The sequence below is a fragment of the Atractosteus spatula genome, chromosome 4 (genome assembly GCF_055471065.1).
Source record: "Atractosteus spatula isolate fAtrSpa1 chromosome 4, fAtrSpa1.hap1, whole genome shotgun sequence".
Taxonomy (NCBI): domain Eukaryota; kingdom Metazoa; phylum Chordata; class Actinopteri; order Semionotiformes; family Lepisosteidae; genus Atractosteus; species Atractosteus spatula.
This window is the reverse complement of record NC_142709.1, coordinates 1,879,061-1,899,084: the sequence shown is the minus strand read 5'-3', so window position 1 is coordinate 1,899,084 and position 20,024 is coordinate 1,879,061. Positions and strand designations below refer to the sequence as shown.

The window sequence follows — 20,024 nt, the reverse complement described above, 5'->3', positions numbered from 1 at the left end:
AAAAGGTGGTTTTGAATGTGTGGTGAAGTGTTATACAGAGTACGCATTCAAACAGACCTTAGAAGTGTGAACTTGCATCAGGCGGGTTGCATTAAGTGGTTATTTTAAAAAAAGTATTGCAAATTTTCCCTCTACAATGAATACTTTTTTACTCTACAATGAATAAGATTCATTTAGAGTACAAGGCTGGCCTGAAGTGTTCTTCGGGAAATGCCCAGCTAGCATGACATCTCAAACTGGATAACAGAAATTGTTTTGGAACTGGAGATCATGGGATTGATATTTCGGCCTGTCTCACACAAAGTCCAAGGTTGCTGTTTATCGTCATAGCGAGTTGGCCAGAGACAGGAGCTCAGTTTCAAAGCTCCACTTGAAAAAGACAATTGTAATGGCAGCTGTAGAAGTCAATTCAGGATTGGCATATAAAAGCCTTCTGAATCTTTAACGCACTGAGCTCCCAGAAACTCAGTCCTGAGCTGCAGCCAATTCTAGAGTTAGACTTAACTTCTTCCCAGCACCTGCTGTAAGCATATGAATTTTCACTACAAAGACAGACAGTACAGCAAGCCAGCTCAGAGGAGTATTCAGTCATATTCAAAGATTTGGCACTACTTGACTTTAATCAGTTTGGGGCAGAAAACTGAAATACAATACATCCTTGTCTTTAAAGGCAGAACACATACAGTACAAGTTCATTGTTTTTCCGATATACAGCATTCTGGTAGTCTGACGTCTCATTTGTGTTGTCCCAACATCTGAATTTTCTGTTCTGTATCTAGTATGAGCAAAGACCTCATAGAAATTATTTTGTTTTTCATTTTCGTCAAGAACACAAAACACAAGATAATGATTACCGACTTGATTAAGACAATGCAATAAGAGTTTGAATAACAGAAATTTCAGAAAATTCATTTACCTGCCTTTTGACTTTTGAAAATTCCATCATAAGTGCCCTGAATTTCTTTCTACTAATTTCATTAACTGTTTTCCATAGTTATTACAGTAAGAAATCCACTGAAAAACAAGCGTTAAATAATGCTTCTCAAAACTGATCATGACACGTGGTATTTAGCATGCTCTACTCCTCTAACAGCATTTTCCCCTACAGGGTACTCAAGAGCATCTCCATCACACCTCCTCATACTTGGCTTTGAGCTTTTCTAACTTGTGTCTGACGGTCTACTAAATGTAATAGAAAAAAGAAAAAAATAATTCCACAAATAAGAAGAGAGATTATAGACAAAATACAACCTATTATAACCTTTTTCCAACCATTTGGAAACGCCAAAGAGAGACGGTCACTTTTCTGGCAAACTGTAAGGGCATTGATACCAGGTAACACTTTCCTTTTAAATTACACCTTGGAGTTCACTGAAAATCACTTCAAGACATTAACATGGTCGTTAATCTGCAGGAGAGTTCAATACAACAGGCCAAAACGAGTCACCGCCGATGATCTCTTTTATTGCTGAACTGCGCAGAGCTGGTAGCGTTATCTTGTCCCGGAGGCTTCTCCCGGCTGTCCCGAGGGGCCGGATTAAATGAGCTCTCCCTCACTCTCCCCTAATTACTCCGCTCATGTTGGGAAGTGTATCAGTACAGAGGGAATATATTACCGGCTCATTGTCTCCACTCAATGCCATTAGGAGGAAATGAAGTCAGACGCAGCAGCCCTGGTCTGGCCTACGCGGTGGCTCTTGACAGCTCGACAGCAATTAATGAACAAGAAAGGAGGGGGCAGCAGGCGGAAGCATCAGATGAGGAATAAGGAAGGAGAAGGGCGTAGGGCGAATATGAAACAACATAAAAAACGCAGTTAAACTGCACACAGAGTCATATACCAAAAGCACGTACAGGGCGCGGTAGCTGGGAAAATAAGAGAGACGAGGGGCGGTCATGTGACCCTTCCCGCGCTCCGAGTTGTTCGGCAGGTAAGTGAATGTAAAATTTCTCGCTGCTTCTCGAAGGGACCCAGCGTTCGGGTCTCAACCACTCTGCTGGGAAGCCAGTTCCAGACCTCTATAGCTCTGCTATGAGCAAAACAGACTGAGCCCATCGATACTCTTATGTTCTAGTGTACTTGAATCAAACCTCTACATTTCCTTTATTGTAGCCTGAATAGATTAATGGTTCATAACTGGGCTGCATATGACAGTTCCCCGAGACCAGGAAAGACTATTGAAATCTTTCTAAAACGCATATCATTTTTGCAGTCTGGTGGCCAAAAGGGACCACAATACTCCTACGAGGTGTTACTAGTGTATTGTTAAGCTTGAGCATAACTTCTCTAGATTTAAATTCCAACTTTTGCTAAAAACAGAAATGATCCATCTGCTTTAATACTGGATGGGATAAGGACAAAGAAGAATCTGTATACACACATAGAAAGCCCTTTCATGTTGCATTTGCATGCAGCTGTGAATCACTCATGCATTACATGTAAAGTACTGCATGTTCCTACAATCTGTGTGGACGGATAACTGATAATTGTATTTGTCATGTGTCTATCCAATCTGTGATTTTGTAACTCCCTCGTCATTATTTCTGTCTGCCCCTCCCTCTAGTTCTGTATCATCTGCAGATTTAACTAGTCAGCTTTCTAGACAGAATTTAAAATCCTCGATACAGATCAGGAAGGGCAGCATGCCTGACTCAGACCCTGGGTGTGGTGAAGATCACTGCTTACATGTGCTAAGTAGAGGTTGTGACCCTTAGGATGAAGCACCGTTTCCCGATAACCATCGTTCAGGTCTTAAAGCCTGACGTGATGGGGCACGTTCAGCCTTATTACGGCAAAGAAGCAGGCCAGATTCACACCCTGTGAGCTCAGTTGTGTTTTTTTTTACCGGTTCACATTAACATAAAAAATACAATTTTCTTTATTTATAACAGACTGCCCTTTCCCATTGGCATGACCTACTGTAGGCTTGTATTAAAGCAAAACTTCAACCCATTTGCTAATCACAAACTTTAAATCAAGCTCTTCCATTGTTTGTTTGAGGTTTCCCCTTCTTTACCTTTTTATTTTCCCTTCATTTACTGGAGTCATTAAGCACTGGGTCTGTAATGTGATTGACAAGTGGGCCTCTGTTTGTTGTAATATTGGCCTAATTTAATCACAATAACTATACCTCCTTCATGAGCGGGACAGGGCTTTTCAAGAGGTTAATACTACCAATCACGTTTCTCAGGAGTGCTTAAAATGGGAAAAGATGCATTTTTCCATAGTGGGTTTTTAATAGAAAATATGATCATTTGTTGCATTAAATGTTTTAGTGTACTTCCATTCCTCATATGAGACCCTTACATTTGACTGCAAAATATGTGCACTGTTGCTAATGTCCATCTTCCTGGAGACAACAGTTAAAGATCACCTCTTACAGCCAACAAAGGTGCTTCACTACTTGAGTGGGATGAATTAGCTATTTTAGTCAGATCATTGCCTCGTTTTTCCCCCTCTTCATGATCAATTCAGAGATTATTACAGTATTTTGAAGCGTAGCACACAAAAAAAGGCATGAGCATTCAATTTTATTTAAAAAAAACTTTGAACACTCACTCTAAATTAAAAGAGTAACTCACATTTTATACACGCCGTCTTGTGAACAGGTATTTCAAGCTGTAAGCCACAATAGAAAATGTACAAAAGTACAATAAAGGGATTGTGAAAATATATGAGTGCACATCCATTACTTAAAGAAACAGGAATGCGCAATGTGAATTTCTCAGTTAAATACACGCTAAATAACAATTATGTGGCTTCATTGTTGACACTCTTCTGTCAACAGCCTCAATCTCATTAAATTCTGATATTATGTGCACAGGGCACTGACGGATTTGGGCCCCAACAGGAACAATCAAAATTGCAAAATAAAAAAAAAGAACAGAAAGTCATAACCAAAGAATACACAGCATTTGGGCTTCTGTTTTCTTTTTAATCTTCTGATCTGTTCAGAATCGTGTCATCATTTTTCAAAGGCCTATGTCAAATCAAACTGCTGTTACAGAATAACATGTTTCGTGAGGCACCTTGGTCTCTTGCCTGGGGTATCAAGCAATCACCACTGTGACCTTATCCACTGAAGAGAACCAGCCAACTCCAAGTCCTTATGTCTTTAAATGCATCCTAGGCGTAACTCCTGAACTTACCAGGCTTCATCACCGTGATGCCCAGCGGGTTGGAGGTGCGGTTGGTCACTCTGGCCCAGGTGCCGTCGTAGTTCTTCCTCCACAGCTCGGCGGAGCACTGGTACGTGCCCGACTCCCGCCTGCTGGCCCGGCTCACGCCAAGGCGGAAGTTGCTGCTGGAGGCCGACTTGTCGATGGTGGTTCTGGTGCCGAAACCGGACAGCTGCCCCCCCCACTGCAGGGTGCCGTCGCGGGTGAAGGTGACCAGGTCGCGGAACTCGGTGCCGTTGGCGGGCTGGAAGCGCCAGGTCACGGAGACCGGCACCAGGCGGTTGTACCGGGGCTTGACGATGCACTGCAGGTCAAAGGAATCGTTGTAGGTCACGCTTGGAGTCCGAGAAGAGGCCACGATGGAGAACATGGATTCTGCGGGTTTAAGAGAACAAAATCGCAGTGTTAGTACTCCGATGCGGTAGTCACCGCACTTCCACCCCGTTCGGCATGACCACCGGGAAAAGCCTGGAGTCTGGGAAAAGCTTATTAACCACTTTATAAGGTAAACTTCTTTCAAGGAAGACTCAAATTATCCGTTGTCTCCTTAAAAAGCTGCCATGAAAAACACAACAGATTTTATAAAGATACTTCCAGCACATTCCCTGAGAATTTAAAATGTAGTTAAAATTTTAAAATAATAATTTACACTAATTCCTTGGAGCCACTTGTCATTAAGCGATTAAGACAGATTATCCCTCCAATGATTTCTGGCTCTGAAGCATCATCTTAAGATGCTCTAAGAGATAAGTCAGGGATTCATTAGAACTTCAGCAGTTCTTCTGTTCATCCATATTCACTCATTTGTCTTAATGATGCTGAAAAATCTGATTTACTACAAGCTTTCTCTTGGGAGTATGCTGGCAGTGTACACTGGAGGAAAAGGCTGTTTTATTTTGGCTCTTTAGGCTATGTAGCCTACTAACACAAAAGCATCTTGCTTTTCTATATTTTGCATTGTGTGCATAGACATTTGGAAAAAATACAAATGTAATTAATTTGTATTTGTAAAAGCATGAATACAAAAAAAAATTTATGAGATTACAGAAACTTGTATACTAAAAATTTTAAACAAATACAGGTTATGATGTCTTGCTGCTGTATATGTTGTGGAATATAGGTACACCCGGCTTTCATATTCTAGGCTTTCATATATTCTATATTCATATTTCATATCTGATGGCTCAGATTTTGGCAGCTTCTGTTTGGAGCACAGATCTATTCAAGCACGAATCTCTTCACTTTTCCTCATGAGAATATCCCAGGCTGAGGCTGAAGGGTGTAAAGATGTTACCGATCTTCTCTACGAAAATCCTTTGCTACATTTTCAGTTTACAAAGGGGCAATAACAGGGGCAAGGTGACCTAAAGCACACAAACCAATTCATTCATCACACAGCAAAATACCTAAGCAGATTAAGAGAACCATTAGTTTAGCAGCCAGTTGCAATTTGTTAATCTCTTCCGACAGTAGATGTCTTTATTTTAATTGCTATCAGTCTTGAATACAGATAACTTATTCTGCCTAAAATAAAAACAGTATATTGCACAGGAAGAGAGAAAAAGAGAGAAAGGAAACGAGAAGAAACAGAAAGCACAGAAAGATGCCATTAAGTAAAACCTGTTGGTAAATGTGATGCTTGTGTCAGATTTCTTGTGACATTTTTGTTTTCTATAAAGATGATTCTCCATTAAATGTTCAGCACATTTATTATTATTATTATTATTATTATTATTATTATTATTAATATTATTAATATTATTATTATCATCTACAGCCATTAACTAGAAACTTTCATGTCTGACCTAAAAATACTTTTTTATAAACCCAATAGTTTTTCAAATTGTAGTCTGAAGTACAGGGAGATTTTGACTGCAGCCTCTGTTGCCAGTGACCCTTGGAAAAGCACCTTTTGCAAACCTGAGAAAGAATCTTAATGCACCCAACTCAGCCGCTGGCTTTGTCAAATGGCTTCAAGTCCTGCTATTAAACAACAAAGAAGGTGAGGACTGAAAGCTCTGTGCTACTTCTGCGAGGCCCCTGGTGCTTTAATATAATCCACAACTCAAGCACCAAAGAGGCCGCCACAAACAGTGGCATGTGTGTTTCTCCCTTAATTGGACACTCATCCTGTAGCCTAAACTGAACGAGCTGCAATAGCTCCTGCATTGAATTTTCTTTTGACACCCAGTTAAGGACAGTGAACTGTACTGTATGTTCTCTAGCTGGCTTGCAGGAATTCATGAAGCTGGACTAGAAATGTATTCAGAGCTCCACACTCTTCCCTGTCCTCATCCTGCCTTCTTTGTGAAGCCATCTGAGGTCTGTGATGTAAACCAGGTGGAGACAGGATTTCTGACACAAACAACGTGAACTTAAAATAACGTGCTACAAAACACTTGGGGCATTCACTTTTCGGCTCCTGCTTGCAAGCTGCTTCTCTATAAATTTCAAACAGTACTCTGTCGTTCCATGACTTCGAAACTCATTTTCTTTGCTTTTATACAGGCACGGTAAGAAATACAGCTACTTCTGCAAGGTGGGATGGGAAAATGTGGTGCTCAATCAAATTATTTAATGGGGTTTAATTTGAAAACAGGAAAAACACAAGATCTAGCCCCAAACAAATATTCAGCCATGGCTATAATTTTAGTTAGGTTTGTGCTTATTTTCATGTGTTCTTTAGGTGTTTAGGCCTGATAGGAACACAGCAATTAGCAAGTAGAATGCATTTGGAAACACGGATTTCTTGCTATATGATGAGAGAACAAGTAACTAGCTTGCTGCTGCAACCCTGGTTCCACTGGGGGGAATAATAGCTGAAGTTCTCAGATCTGATAGAGAAAGAGGATTCCTGTGTATAATTCAAGCCAAGTTCCTGACAGGGTTTAGGATTTTCTTGAACTGCCTTCTGACAAAATAAATGATTTCAGCAGTACTCCTGCCCATTGCACACTTTCATCAAGTGAGCACTGACACTTTGTTCAAAGGCTCTGTAGTCCAGCCTGGGAGGGAATATGCACAGAACATTCTGTTCTCCTCAAAATAAAAAACGTCTTAACGCCAACACGTGGGGCTTCTGACACCCACAAAATCCCACACTGAGCTATTTCTAAATGAGCTTGTCAACAAAGTGATTAGGACTGCATCTGCTCACTCCATGTGTCCGTTCTTCCAGTTCAGGGTCATGGGGGAGCCGGGAGCCGCAGCCTATCCCGGCAAATCACGGGCACAGGGAAGGGCAGACACATCCTGGACGGGACACCGGAAGACTACATTACGCTTTTAGACTGTGGGCGGAAACCAGAGCACCCAGAGGAAACCCATGCAAACTCCACACAGACAGCACCCCAGGTGCAGAATTGAACCCTGGACCTGAGCTAAGAGGCAGCAATGCTAACCACGGTGCCCCTGCTGTATCCAATAGGTTTAGTCTTCTGACCTCTTCCAGACTTCCCTTCATTAGAAATCTAGCCTTGTCTGAAGACATGTTCATTACAGACTCTGATACATCAAACATATTAAACGGCAAGGTTTAGATATAAAGTGATTACACCTGTTCAAGTCTCTTTTCTCCAACTGATAAGACCTGCATGAACGACACAAATCTGTTAAAATACTGCAGCATATACAGCTGTAAGTCTGTCACTATGTAAAAAATGAAAGCAGTGAATGCAGTTGGAGCAGGCTGTATATACACTATTATTTTTCTGATAATTTATTTAAAAGGGCACTTGTAATGCTATGCAGTTTATGAAAAAAGAAGCCCTAATATACGCAGCAGCTCAGAATTTTGTAAAGCTGAGCCTCTAGAGACATTTGCCTGTAGTAAATATAAAAAAAGTTCATGTTTGGCATGACACAAATAAAAATGGGCTCAATCCTAAAAATAACAGGATGGAGCTTTATCCATCTTTTTTTTTTGTTTAATGTAATCTTAGAATACAATTGAGAAAAAAAGACCCCAGGGACATGAGTGCACTTACCAGCATAAAGAATTTTAAATTACCTGCAGTGAAAGAGAAGTGCTTCTAAACTGCTGTACATAACATACTTGTTAATGAGCTGCTGTGCGTTTTAGAAGACTGGGGTGCCCATTCCTCACTGAAGGAGGTATTAATAGGCATCCCAGTGTGCCGGGTGTGAACGAGCCACAGAGCATTCACATGAGACCACAATTTAAGGAACAGACAGGAAATCATTTCACAACCGTTACAGACCCTTGCTGTGCACATCTACATATTGGTTTTAATGCTGATCTCACGGTGAAACTGAATATATACGTAGACACTGTCCACAGAACTGCCACAACAGCTCAGCAGGGCTGAGAGTGAGAGCGTGTCGGGGTGTGAACTGAGGTGCTCTCTCACAAAGGCAGCAGGCAGCGCTTGTCCTCCACGCTGCTTTCCGTGGCTGGAGCCTATTCTGAGAGGCAAAGGAAGGACTCTTAAACAGTTGCAGGGGATTATTGGAGCAGCTCTCGCAAGGGTGAAATGTGAACGAGCAATGAACGAGAAAAACTAAACATCTGGAAAAGAACTTACCGACCGCAGTGACGGTTACAAGCTTCCCGGCCGACTTCTCTCCAATCTTCTCCCAGGAGCCGTCGGGCCTGGTAACCCACTCCGCCACACCGCACTTGTACTGGCCCTCGTCCTTGGGAAGGGTGTTGTAAACCGAGAGGGTGAAGGTGTCTGGCCGCACCCTCTCGACCCGGATCTCGCCGTAGCTGCTGCGCTCGCGGTATGACGGCCCCAGCCGAACGGTGCCGATCTGGTCCACGGCCGCGATGTCCTGCGTGGAGCCCTGCTTGTCCACCAGCTGCCAGGAGAAGGACAGGCTCCCCTCCTTGTCCAAGGTGGACCGCACAGAGCAGGTGAAGTGAATGGCGTCTCCTTCTATTACATTGGTGGAGTTGCTGGACACGGAGACAGTGATGTTACTTCCTGTGGAAGCAATGAAAGCGAAAGGGGGATCTTTACTTCATTTAAAAACCGCAGATACACGTGCGCTGATAAGTCCTTGTAAATAAGGGGGTGTGCTGGCTTAAATTCGAGACATTTTGGTGTGCAACTGCTAAGTGTTTAACACTAATTTTTGTGATCATTCATTCAGGTGTTTTAATGTCCACTCAGAAAACATGCATTTCCACATTTAGTTCACATCTAAAACAAATTGATCAGTAAATCAATTGTTATGCACTGTGATGAATAAACATTTTTGTACCAACCTAAGGTTAAAAACAAAAGACATTTATCTAATTGATTTTAAGCTTAGCTAGAACTACTATAAGCTCTACTATAAAATCACATTAGAAAATAAAAGTTAAACAGCCAAGATGAAATGCTCATTTGTCAGATTACAAACGGCTGAAGCAGTTTAAGGCGGAACAGGCAAATAATGAGACAAGAATTTGAAATATGGACCTGAAAGCAAATAACAGTAATAAACGTTTGACTAAAAGCAGAAATTTAGATTTAGATTTATTAATTCAAACTTTCTTGGCCAAAAAATATGATCTGGGTTCCCTCAGCATTTTAAATAATTTCAAGCAGTGGTTATACTTTCTAGACAAATGCCAAGTTAAAGACAAAAAAAATGACATTGATTTTACTGGATGTGACAGCTACTTATTTTCAAATTGTGTATCCTCTTTCTTAAAGCAGAGCATAAGGTAGTAGGTAGTCAATGATACAAACAGATGTTACGTGATTTGTAAACAGCAGCCACTGTATCATGTTGTCATTTCTGTTATTGCAATTCATTCAATATTACTTCCAACTCCAATTATCTGTTTTAGAGGAAGTGTGTTACAAGCTCATCACTAAAAAACCTCAATAATTTATTTTCTAATTGCTTCACCAGATATATCATTAATATTGTTAGAATTCAATACGTACAGTACATCTTTCCTGAATGTCATGAAAAATGAAAGGTTGTCAAACATCGTCTTAAAGAGCCTGCTTTCAAAATGTATACACATTTAGGATTTGTTTTTTAAACATAATTATGGGTGAATCTGAGCAATTCTGTAAGATGGATTGATAAAAAACGTCACAATTTGCACAAGAAAAGAAGTCACAACTGCTGGGGAATACACTAACCTTCATGCTTCCACTGTAAAATTTCCTTCCTCTTTAATATTAGTTTCTGAGTCTGGAACCAAATTATCTTTCAAAAACATGTAGCCTATGTTCATAACACTTATGTGATAAAACTGATTTAAAACCAACATTTCCCTCCCTATACAGTATCAATGTGAGAAACAGAGGCAGAGAAGGCCAGACTTTCACACAAAGAAGGGAATATTGGGACTTTATCACTCTGTCACAAGACAGTGTTATGAAAGACCAGCAAAAAACATGACTAAAAACTATGGAAAATAATGGAAAATGCCACAGCCAGAAATGTTACAGCATAAATATTAGCTTCAATGAAAATGGTAGTTTGAAACATCAATGAAAGCCTAGATGAGTAGCCCTGATTCCATGCTTACCCTTAATGTTCTGTAAAGCACTTTTGTTTAAACATTCTCAGAAGCTACATGACCTTTTGAGTGCCTTAGTAATTATCATATTTTGCCCAATGAGAGAATGTTTATAAAAATGTGAAAATGTCGAACAGGGAATTTCTACTGATCAAACCTTAAGTGTTCTACCTGCAGTGCGATGTGTTCACAGACTCCCGGCCGGTGTCGGGATTAAGTGTGGGATATCAGATGAGATGACATTAATTTGATGCTCATCGAGATGCTTTAACCCAGGTCAGGTCCTATAATTTAACCTTCAAGCCTGACCGTTCACTTCCCACTGAACCAGAATACATTAATCCAGTCCAGGGATTTGCTGCAAAGTACAAATAACAGCCTAGAGGAACGGCCGTATTATAGCATTCATTTTCATGCATACTTAATTAAATTGTATTCACCTGCAACAAAAACATCTGATACTAGTAAAAAATAAAACTGGCTATGAGAATAAACTATATACATACAACTATATGAATTAACATATTATTAAAGACATATAACACATTTTCATATTTATGCAAATGTATTAATTAATTGTTCATCATTCCCCCATGCACCTATGTTTTGCTGTATAAATGTACCTATTAGCAAGTCAACTAACAATCTCTAATCTAGACCTGGATCCAGTTGGAGATTTGAATAACTTAAAAAGCCATAGCCATAGCAATTAAAAAGTATTGCATTTAACAATGTAGAGTAATCGATGTTGATAACGTATATTCATAAAGGAATTTGGCAGCGCTAAATTATATTTTTTTTTCTCTAAAGATTTTAAGGTATAATTTAATATCACAGATCATTTGACGAGATTTGCTGTGCTTTTCTTTTTCTTCTCTTTCTTTATCGTTCTGTGCAAGCTCAGTGATACTGTACTGCTCTTTTAGTCCCTCAGAAAGGGCTCAGAAACAAAACGATAATGCAATTTTCATGATGATTCATTTTGCATTAATAAAACAAAAATGAATGAAAACTGAACATTTAAAAATCATCAGATATTTCAATCCTTAATATCTTCCTAAGGCCAAGTGCATTAAAACAGATCAAGAAACAACATTCATCTCGATGCCACCATGCACAAGCTACGTCAAAGCTGCACCTCCGTACGTGAAGAGAACAACAGGTTAATGATTGTTGATGATGCATTGTGGAGCGGCGGCTCTGTGGCTCAGGATCTGCGCCTGTGGCTGGAAGGTTGCTGGTTCGTATCCCGCGGCCGGCAGAGGAATCCTACTCTGTTGGGCCCCTGAGCAAGGCCCTTAACCCTAACTGCTCCAGGGGCGCTGTACAATGTGCTGACCCCAAGCTTCTCTCTCTGTCTGTGTGCCTGTGTGCCTCATGAAGAGCAAGCTGGGGTATGTGAAGACACATTCCTAATAAAGTGATCTGATGTTATGTTATCTCTAGGTGGAAATCGACGCCCCTGACCCCGGGTCAGCTGTCTCCGGCAGTGTTACTCACTCAGGGGCTGGACGGAGATCTGGACGTTCCTCGACCGCTTGCTCTTGTCGATGAAGTCCCCAGTGGCCGTCTTCTCCCTCTCGGTCACCCGGCAGATGTACTTCCCGCTGTCCTCCGGCTGCAGCCGCTGGATCTTCAGCAGGTAGACGGAGTCGCTGTCCTTCCGCACGGTCAACTGGCCCGCCGCTTCGCGCTGGACGTAGTCTCCGCTGAGCACGGGGACAGCATTGGGCCCCACCACAGCCACGGGAGAGCTGCTGAACACCCACGACACGGAGAAGAAGCGGTCGGGGACGCTCTGCGCGTCGATGTTGCACCGCAGCTCCAGGGGTTCCCCCGCGGTGTAGGCGCGCCTCTCCGTGTTGAGCTGAATGCTGAAATCCTTGTCTATGGGGAGGAAGACAGACAGACAGTCTGCATCAGGAATTCCACAGGATGAAGAGGAGTGTTTTTCCGATTCTGTGGGAAAGGTCTCATTTACTTTTGTACTGCAATTAAAGACAATCACTGGGTGTGACCGTGGCCAACCAGGTCAGCCCATCGCCCACACACAGTCCCTCAGAAACCCAATTCTGGTGAAATCACAGTCAAGCACATGGCCTCACTGGAAGCCCTAGAATGGACTGCTAATCCTGACATGAGATAAAACTGTTCTCTTACTTATTAATAAAATCAACATTTGTGTTGGAAAATCGCATCAGTTAAGCCTGAAGACTACTCATACCAAAAGTTTGGGGATTTGTAAATTTGTGTTCGGGGAAGGATGCAATAAAAAGCAGACCTTTGCTCATGTGATTGCTGCCACTCATTCATCCATTGCAGAGCAATCAGTGAAGTCATTCAGACTCAGACATGACCAGTCCAGACCCATTATCTCTTATGGAAAGTATGACAATGACGGATCACTGAAACATGGTTGGGGGACTCAAAGAGTTTCTGTTGCAAATATTGTGGCATTATCACCGGTTCCTGGAAACATCAGGTTTCAAGATTAACTACATAGGGCAGACCCTAGTACAGACCCTCTGGAGCTATTCAACGTCAATCACACGAGCTGGTCTCTCGCCTGGTTACTGCCAGTAAGGCAGGGGTTCAGCAAAAGATTCAAGAATCAGAGTTAAACCAATGCTGAGGAAGAAACCGACATTTGCACCCAAAAGAAGTTCAGCAATATAGTTCTCTCTGGAAAGACTGCGTCCAGCATATTCAGGGCATCACACGGGGTGCTGCCAATCACCGGCATCCCACACAAAATGAACATCACTGCTAATATTGCGCTTATTTCCTGGCCCGGCTCCGCAGAGCAATCTGTGACAAATGATTGACTCGGGGCGCTCTGCCGCTGCACAGCAATCCACCCGTTCACAAGGTCAGGTCCGTTTCGACACCTTGAATCCGCGCTGCGCGATACACGCTTTCATCAATCCAGCCGCCAGGGATGAACGGTTAAGTGCACAGTCAGAAAAGTCATTTTACCAGGGAATTGCTAGCTTGAAGGGCAAAATCACTTAGCATGTTGAAGAGCAGAGAATGCTGAGAAAGAAGTAGAGAGTTCGTTATGTTTCTTCTGTATATCTGAGGTGAAAACTTTCAAAAAGTCTTGTGTGTCTGAAGACATGTGTCTGGATATATATCTACAGTGTATGCATCTATAAATATATAAGGAGACATAAGAAGACCAAACTGAGTGTTGTTTACCTGTATGGCAACCCATTATTTGGAAAAACATGTTTTATATTCATTTTCCAATTTATGTCATATCGGTAATATTATAGAAAAACTAAATCTAATGAGGATGGAGATGAAATAAGATTAAATAAAAATATTAGGCTTTAGCCAGTGAGAGCTTTCCAGTTCTGGATCATTTTGCAGACTTTATAGATTCAGAGTAACCACGGCTATGTCTGCATTCAAACATCAAGCGTTCATAAACCTTTAAAAATAAAATAAAACTACATTCCATTTCTCCCATACTAATCTGTATGAGATTAGCCTATTGTTTACATTTAATAAGTATCATTTTTATGATACTTCCATAACTGAGTCATTAAAGATGTCTCTGATTAATATTTAAAATCTGATCTATCAGGTCTTTTCTCAATAGGATAAATTATCACCAAAGCACGATCAGACTAATAATTTTAATCTTTGAAAAAAACTTCACTGGTCTGTTTTAAAAGTAACATTAAAGAGGACAATAGAGAGCACAGACATCTCTGTGAAATGTGCGCATATGTACTAAAACTTAAAAAGGCAAATGTTCTGAACAATTTAACTTCCTTCAATTGTTCACTATGACCCATCTTGCTGTGATATAAGAATTGCTCCTTCACTGTCAGTTCCATTTGATCTTTAATACTTGACAAATGTGACATTTCAATTGTTTTGTCAAAAACATCTATGAAAGAAATCTAATTCAAAATCTCTCAAACTCATAGAAGAGATCGAAAGTTAAATGGAAAAGAGAGAAAGACTTGTAACCACAAAATACATTTTTAGCATGGTACAAATGTCACACTTAAACAAAAATACATTTTTCAGAGTGTATGGAGACTCAAGACTAAACACTCACATATTCAGTTTGGATTTTGTCTGGGTATTTGAAAGCAATGCAAATATTTTTTTACTGGAAGTATTCTGAATACCTTATGAATTTTAATTTACGTAACACTGCAAAATAGCAATGCTTTCTTATTCAAAATTTGACATTTTTCTAATACCTTACCTTTATTCAAAGAACCAGCTTTTACCAAATAGTAGTGTTTTTTTTTCTTAATATAACAAGGATTTGATATATTGATATAAGTCCTGAGAATAGTTTAAAGTAAATCACCATAATCTGCATTCTGTGTAACTCGAAATCATATGTGAAGCAAATGTCCTTGAAAGTTTCCAAAGACTCAAACTGTTCTCAAGAGAGTAATGTCTAATAAAGCACGGAATTAATACAGACCTCCAACTTGAGATTCTCAAGAATATTTGATAAGAAATGTCACAGCAAATTCTCATCAAATGCGGATGAGTAGCACAGTTAAGTTCTGCAAAGTAATTACACTGCTGTCATAGCAAGAGATTCGCAAAGCTGTATTTTAGCCGTGAGAAAATCTTAAGACTGGTCTTGTTTAGACATGTTGATCAAGAGCTCTTTTAAGCAAAAAGTAACACTAATGCAACACTGGAACCAGAATCTGTTTGATCTCCTACTGTGATAACTTTTGCTGTAAATAAACGTAAATTGGTCAAAACAGGTTTCTAAACCCATCTTGCACGAAGATGAATAATTTTGTATTTATACTGATATTCAGTACTTGTTTACACGGATTTTCACTTGGAGCAGCCTTCGAAGTCCCGGCTGATCCCAAATCATTTTGTAATGCCTTTTCTGCTTTTAGAGCATTTACCGATCTACACCTTTTAGGCAAATAAGAAAGAACTGTTGGCCTTGAACAAACCTGAGCAAAACAGTCATGGTATCCCCTAATTACCTCCGGTCAAAAAGAGCCCCATTTCTCTCCTCTTATTGTAAATCCCCACTAACCAGATCTCCATACACGGACAGGGATTCTCACAACTTCAGAAAACACCAGCAGGTTCTGTATTACTCCGTGGCAGCAAAGATAATTAAGACGAGAGATGTCTTAGAAATGTAGAATACATCTGGAACATTTTAAACTCAAGCTAACCATTTACATCTTCTGTCATGCAATACCTATCCCTACCAGTTACCTCATTACGGCCGCCCTTTCAGAGATAAGGCTCATACACACCTGTAGGCTGCACGTTGACGACTGTTTTCTCCGACTTCTTTCTAGTCATGGCGAACCAGGATCTGTCGGGATCCTGGATCCACTCAGCTGCCTCACAGTAGATCTCCCCCTGGTCTGCGGGCTGCAGCTTGTAGATGCTCAATCTGTAGGCCGTGCTGCTGGTCTTGTCCAGCCTCACGTCTCCGGAAGAGAACCGCTGCTTGTAGGGGCTCCCAGAGCGCAGCACGAAGTCCTTGGAGAGGGTGACAACGTCCTGGAGGGCGCTCTGCTCGGAGGTGCGCAGGAACCAGGCCACGGAGACATGGCTGTGCTGAGAGGTCTGCTTGGACACCTCACAGGTCAGCTGCAGGGAGTCCCCCTCCACTTTGTTAACAGTCTGGGCCGCAGACATGACACTCAGGGTGTCTGGAATGACTGCAAGACAAAAGTCAAAGAACTGCGCTTAAGATGCTGAAAATACCCTCTCCGCTGCTCACATCATGTTGGAATACCACCAGCTGATCTCATGCCACATCAAACTGACAATTCACATGGCAGCGTTACATAAAAATGGTATTGATGCTACCGCAGTATGTTGAACAAGTATTATAACATACAACAGCTAATTTTGGCTGAGTAGAACTGTCCTTTGAAAATGATGTAAAACAAGACCTTGAAATTTGCTTGACAACACGACTTCAGTCCAGATGCTCTGGCTCATGTTTACATTAGTCACCTCTCTTAACACGGAGAGAAACAGCTCAGAACATAGACACCTTTTCTTATCTTTTTTTTTCCAATTTTTTTAGCTATTTCAGACAACAGTAAACAGATCACAATTGTTAGCTTTGGCCCGAAGAGTTGGGTTGCAGCAGGGATGCAGAAAGACGGCCTTCAAGCAGTATTTAAACCATTTTAGGAAGTGATGTCAAGGAGGATTACAAGTACCAGTCGTGAAGAGAAACTTGGTTGCTGTTCTTCCTCCAAAACTTTTGTTTAAAACATTTAAATGAATGCAAAACATGAAGCATTTTCAAAGACGCTGAAGATCTTTGCTCTGAAACCCTCATCTTTGACTCAGATCCCTGATTGTATAATCTTGTCAAAAACAATCTGGTCTGACTCATGCCCGACTCAATGACAAGCATTGTGGAAGAAAATTCAGGCATTGCATAATCGCTCAAAGCAACCTGTGATGTCAGGCTCATCACTGGGCTTTGGCTTCATGCCAACCATCTATACAAATGCAGCTGCAGGTGTGCGAGAGCAAAATGAAAAAAAATTACAGTGGAGCTCAAATTTCCTAACTTAACTATTCTTTCAACTGGACTTTACCTTTATAAAAGGTACAAACCTGCAGGTTTTAATAATTGTGCCTCAACATTTAAGAAAGTCTAGAAAAAAACAAAGCAAAAAAATACAGATTATATACTGGATTTTAATCCTTTGGAACCACTGCTTATAAGGGACTAATTGTGGTTTGAAACCTTAAACAATCATCTACGCAAGAGATCGCAAAGGATGGTAAGAGGAAACAATGTATATTCTTCCAAATCCAAATATTTGAATACACTCCACACTAACAAAGGCAGAATGAACAGCAGTTGCCAATGACGAACAAAATAAAGCAAACTGACTGTGTTTTTATAGCAAAGAAATACCTGTAAATGTACAATATTATCAAAAGCCAGACTGCTACCATGATAAAACACAGATTCAAAGACCAAAAGAAATAAGAAGATCCAACTGGGCACTAAGGAAATAAAGTTAACTTTCACACCAAAAAAAATTTTGGCAATATATCACACATTACTCACTCTAGACTGTCTGAAGGGAGTGACTATAAATGACTGTCATGTCTCATGACAGTCTGACTACTTTTTTGTAGAAGATGACAAAAACAGGGTGATGCCACAGGCAATAATTTGACTTTACATCCATCATGACCATCATGACCACAGCATTTCCAGTTTTCAGTTATGGACAGTTTTCAACAATCTTCTAAGACTCATCCATGGTCACATGCAAGCTCTGTCCTTTCATTCATTTAAAAGGAAACTAAAAATGACTCCCTAGCTTCTCCTCAACAACCCAGCATTATAAAGCAGGGTTCTCACCATGGGAGAAGCTGTTCATTTTAAAGTAATTTTAAAGGTTAACATGCCCAGTCAATCAAGCTCTCCTGCAGCTCACAGGACACAGGAATGGGAAACCTTTCTTAACAGTGTTGGGACATCAAAGAGAAAACGTCATTAGAAGCAAAAATACTCATCTAGATGAGTTTTATCTTTAGGGAGAATATCCATGGTTTAGAAATGCAGTGGGGTATTTACATGAAACAGACTTCTCCATTGAGCTCATTATCACTTTTTTGCCATTGATAAAGTTCTGCTGACAAAAGCAGACCTTAGCCCTTTTATTATTTACCAAAGCTTCAGTCAAGAGATTAACTGCGTGCCTTACACTGGACTACACCCACACTTGTGTCAGTGGGATGTACTGACATCCTAACAGCTACTCAGCAGCTCTCTGTGCAGATCTTCAGATTTCCATACCACTTGGTAAAACAAGATCAGAGCAGCTGCTCAACAGCAGACTGCGGTGTGGTGCGTACGGGAAGGGGGTTTAATGGTCAAAACCAGTGACTGTACTGCTGATAACACCAGCCAGTCTTCCCATAAGAGGAACTGCAGAGATCTGCACAGCTTCCTTTTTCACAACAAGCTCATGAAAACCTACCCCTGGGAAAATGATAATGTTACACTAGTATGTAGAATAAACTGCACATTAATACCACACTCCCTTTTCTGTAATTACTGTGCTGAAAGAAATTATGGAAACAAACATGCTATCTATACAGAATTCACATATAATCCTTAAACCCATTTGTTTAATATACAAAATCCAATATCACAAACCTTAAAAAAGATAAAAACAATATGTTGTATAAGGCATTAGTATTTTATATGTGAGCCTGCGCTTTGTACAGAACACAAGCGTTGTGTTCATGTTCCTATTCAGTTTATCTGTTTATGACTGTGGAATGCTGTTCAAGGTATCCGGTAGTATTTTCTAGAAATTCACACAGTTTTTACTTGCTGTTTGTCTTTATACTTGTATCTTCATGTACTCTCAGTGATGTTAATACCAACACCTTTAATGCAGGAGGAGCTGTCTGTGTGAAACGTTCCACTGGGGTCTTTTATGGAACAGTGTGATGGAAGAGAATCTGCCTGAATCCGCCAGCCTACAGGACCGCAGACATTTCTCGTCTTCATTGTAGCTAGTGCACATTCACCATGAAAACGCTCCCCAGTCCACCCTTCCAACAAACTGTTATTGACTAAAACATTTCAAACTCAGACTCATCTGTAAAGAGCGACAGTACAGCCACTACATTAGAGAGAGGACAAGAATAGAAAGTGGCAGGGCCTGTGTTATAGGAGAATAAGCATTAAACAAATGTACAGGAAGGGAGAGACTTTTTTTTTCTTAGATCTTCACAAAGAGCCCATGAAACCCTAGTCTTTGTCACTGGCAGGAAGTGAAATATCACACCTACACTTTCGACTTCAGGGGAACACGGCGATCCTGCCAGACCTGGGGGTTTCAGCTTCTCTGTGCACAGGACTGGAAAAACCTGTGCTTTCATGTGTCTGTGCTGTGGAAAACACTTGGATGTATTAGAGCAAATACAGTTAAAATTAATCTCCTGTTAGGGGAGGCGAACATACTGTAGTCCTTAAGATAAAAAATCTTAAAATCAAGAGTAAGAACCTGAATAGCATCTGATTAGAATTTCAGATTTACAGAACCATGAGCAGGAGAATGTTGAAATACAGATGGAATGTCCCCCATCAAACTTTAAATAGATGCAGTCACACTCGGCTTTCTCAGGAACCACAGCATTTGTCTCAACACTTTCAGTCTGCTGGTCTTACTCAAGTGCCAGAAAGAGCCACTGGAGGTCAGTGGCAGATACAGCCTGAAAAAAGCATTGTCCTTCCCGCTGCAGGTCCACACCATTGGAGGCCAGGACAGCTGGGCCACAAGACGCTCTCCGCCCCACTGCTGGAGCGTCACCTGCGCCACAGAAACATCTCGCAGGCATA

General features: G+C 40.9%; 1 protein-coding gene across 1 annotated transcript in view; it reads right to left on the bottom strand.

The window, feature by feature from the left end:
• Positions 1-20,024, bottom strand: part of igsf3 (immunoglobulin superfamily, member 3) — a 106,555-nt gene that overhangs the window by 32,718 nt on the left and 53,813 nt on the right. Inside the window, exons 3-6 of the mRNA XM_088913438.1 lie at positions 15,934-16,347; positions 12,167-12,553; positions 8,724-9,125; positions 4,150-4,554 (exon numbers count right to left, since the gene is read on the bottom strand). Coding sequence (XP_088769564.1) covers positions 4,150-4,554; positions 8,724-9,125; positions 12,167-12,553; positions 15,934-16,347 — 1,608 coding nt within the window. The remainder of the gene's footprint in view (positions 1-4,149; positions 4,555-8,723; positions 9,126-12,166; positions 12,554-15,933; positions 16,348-20,024) is intronic.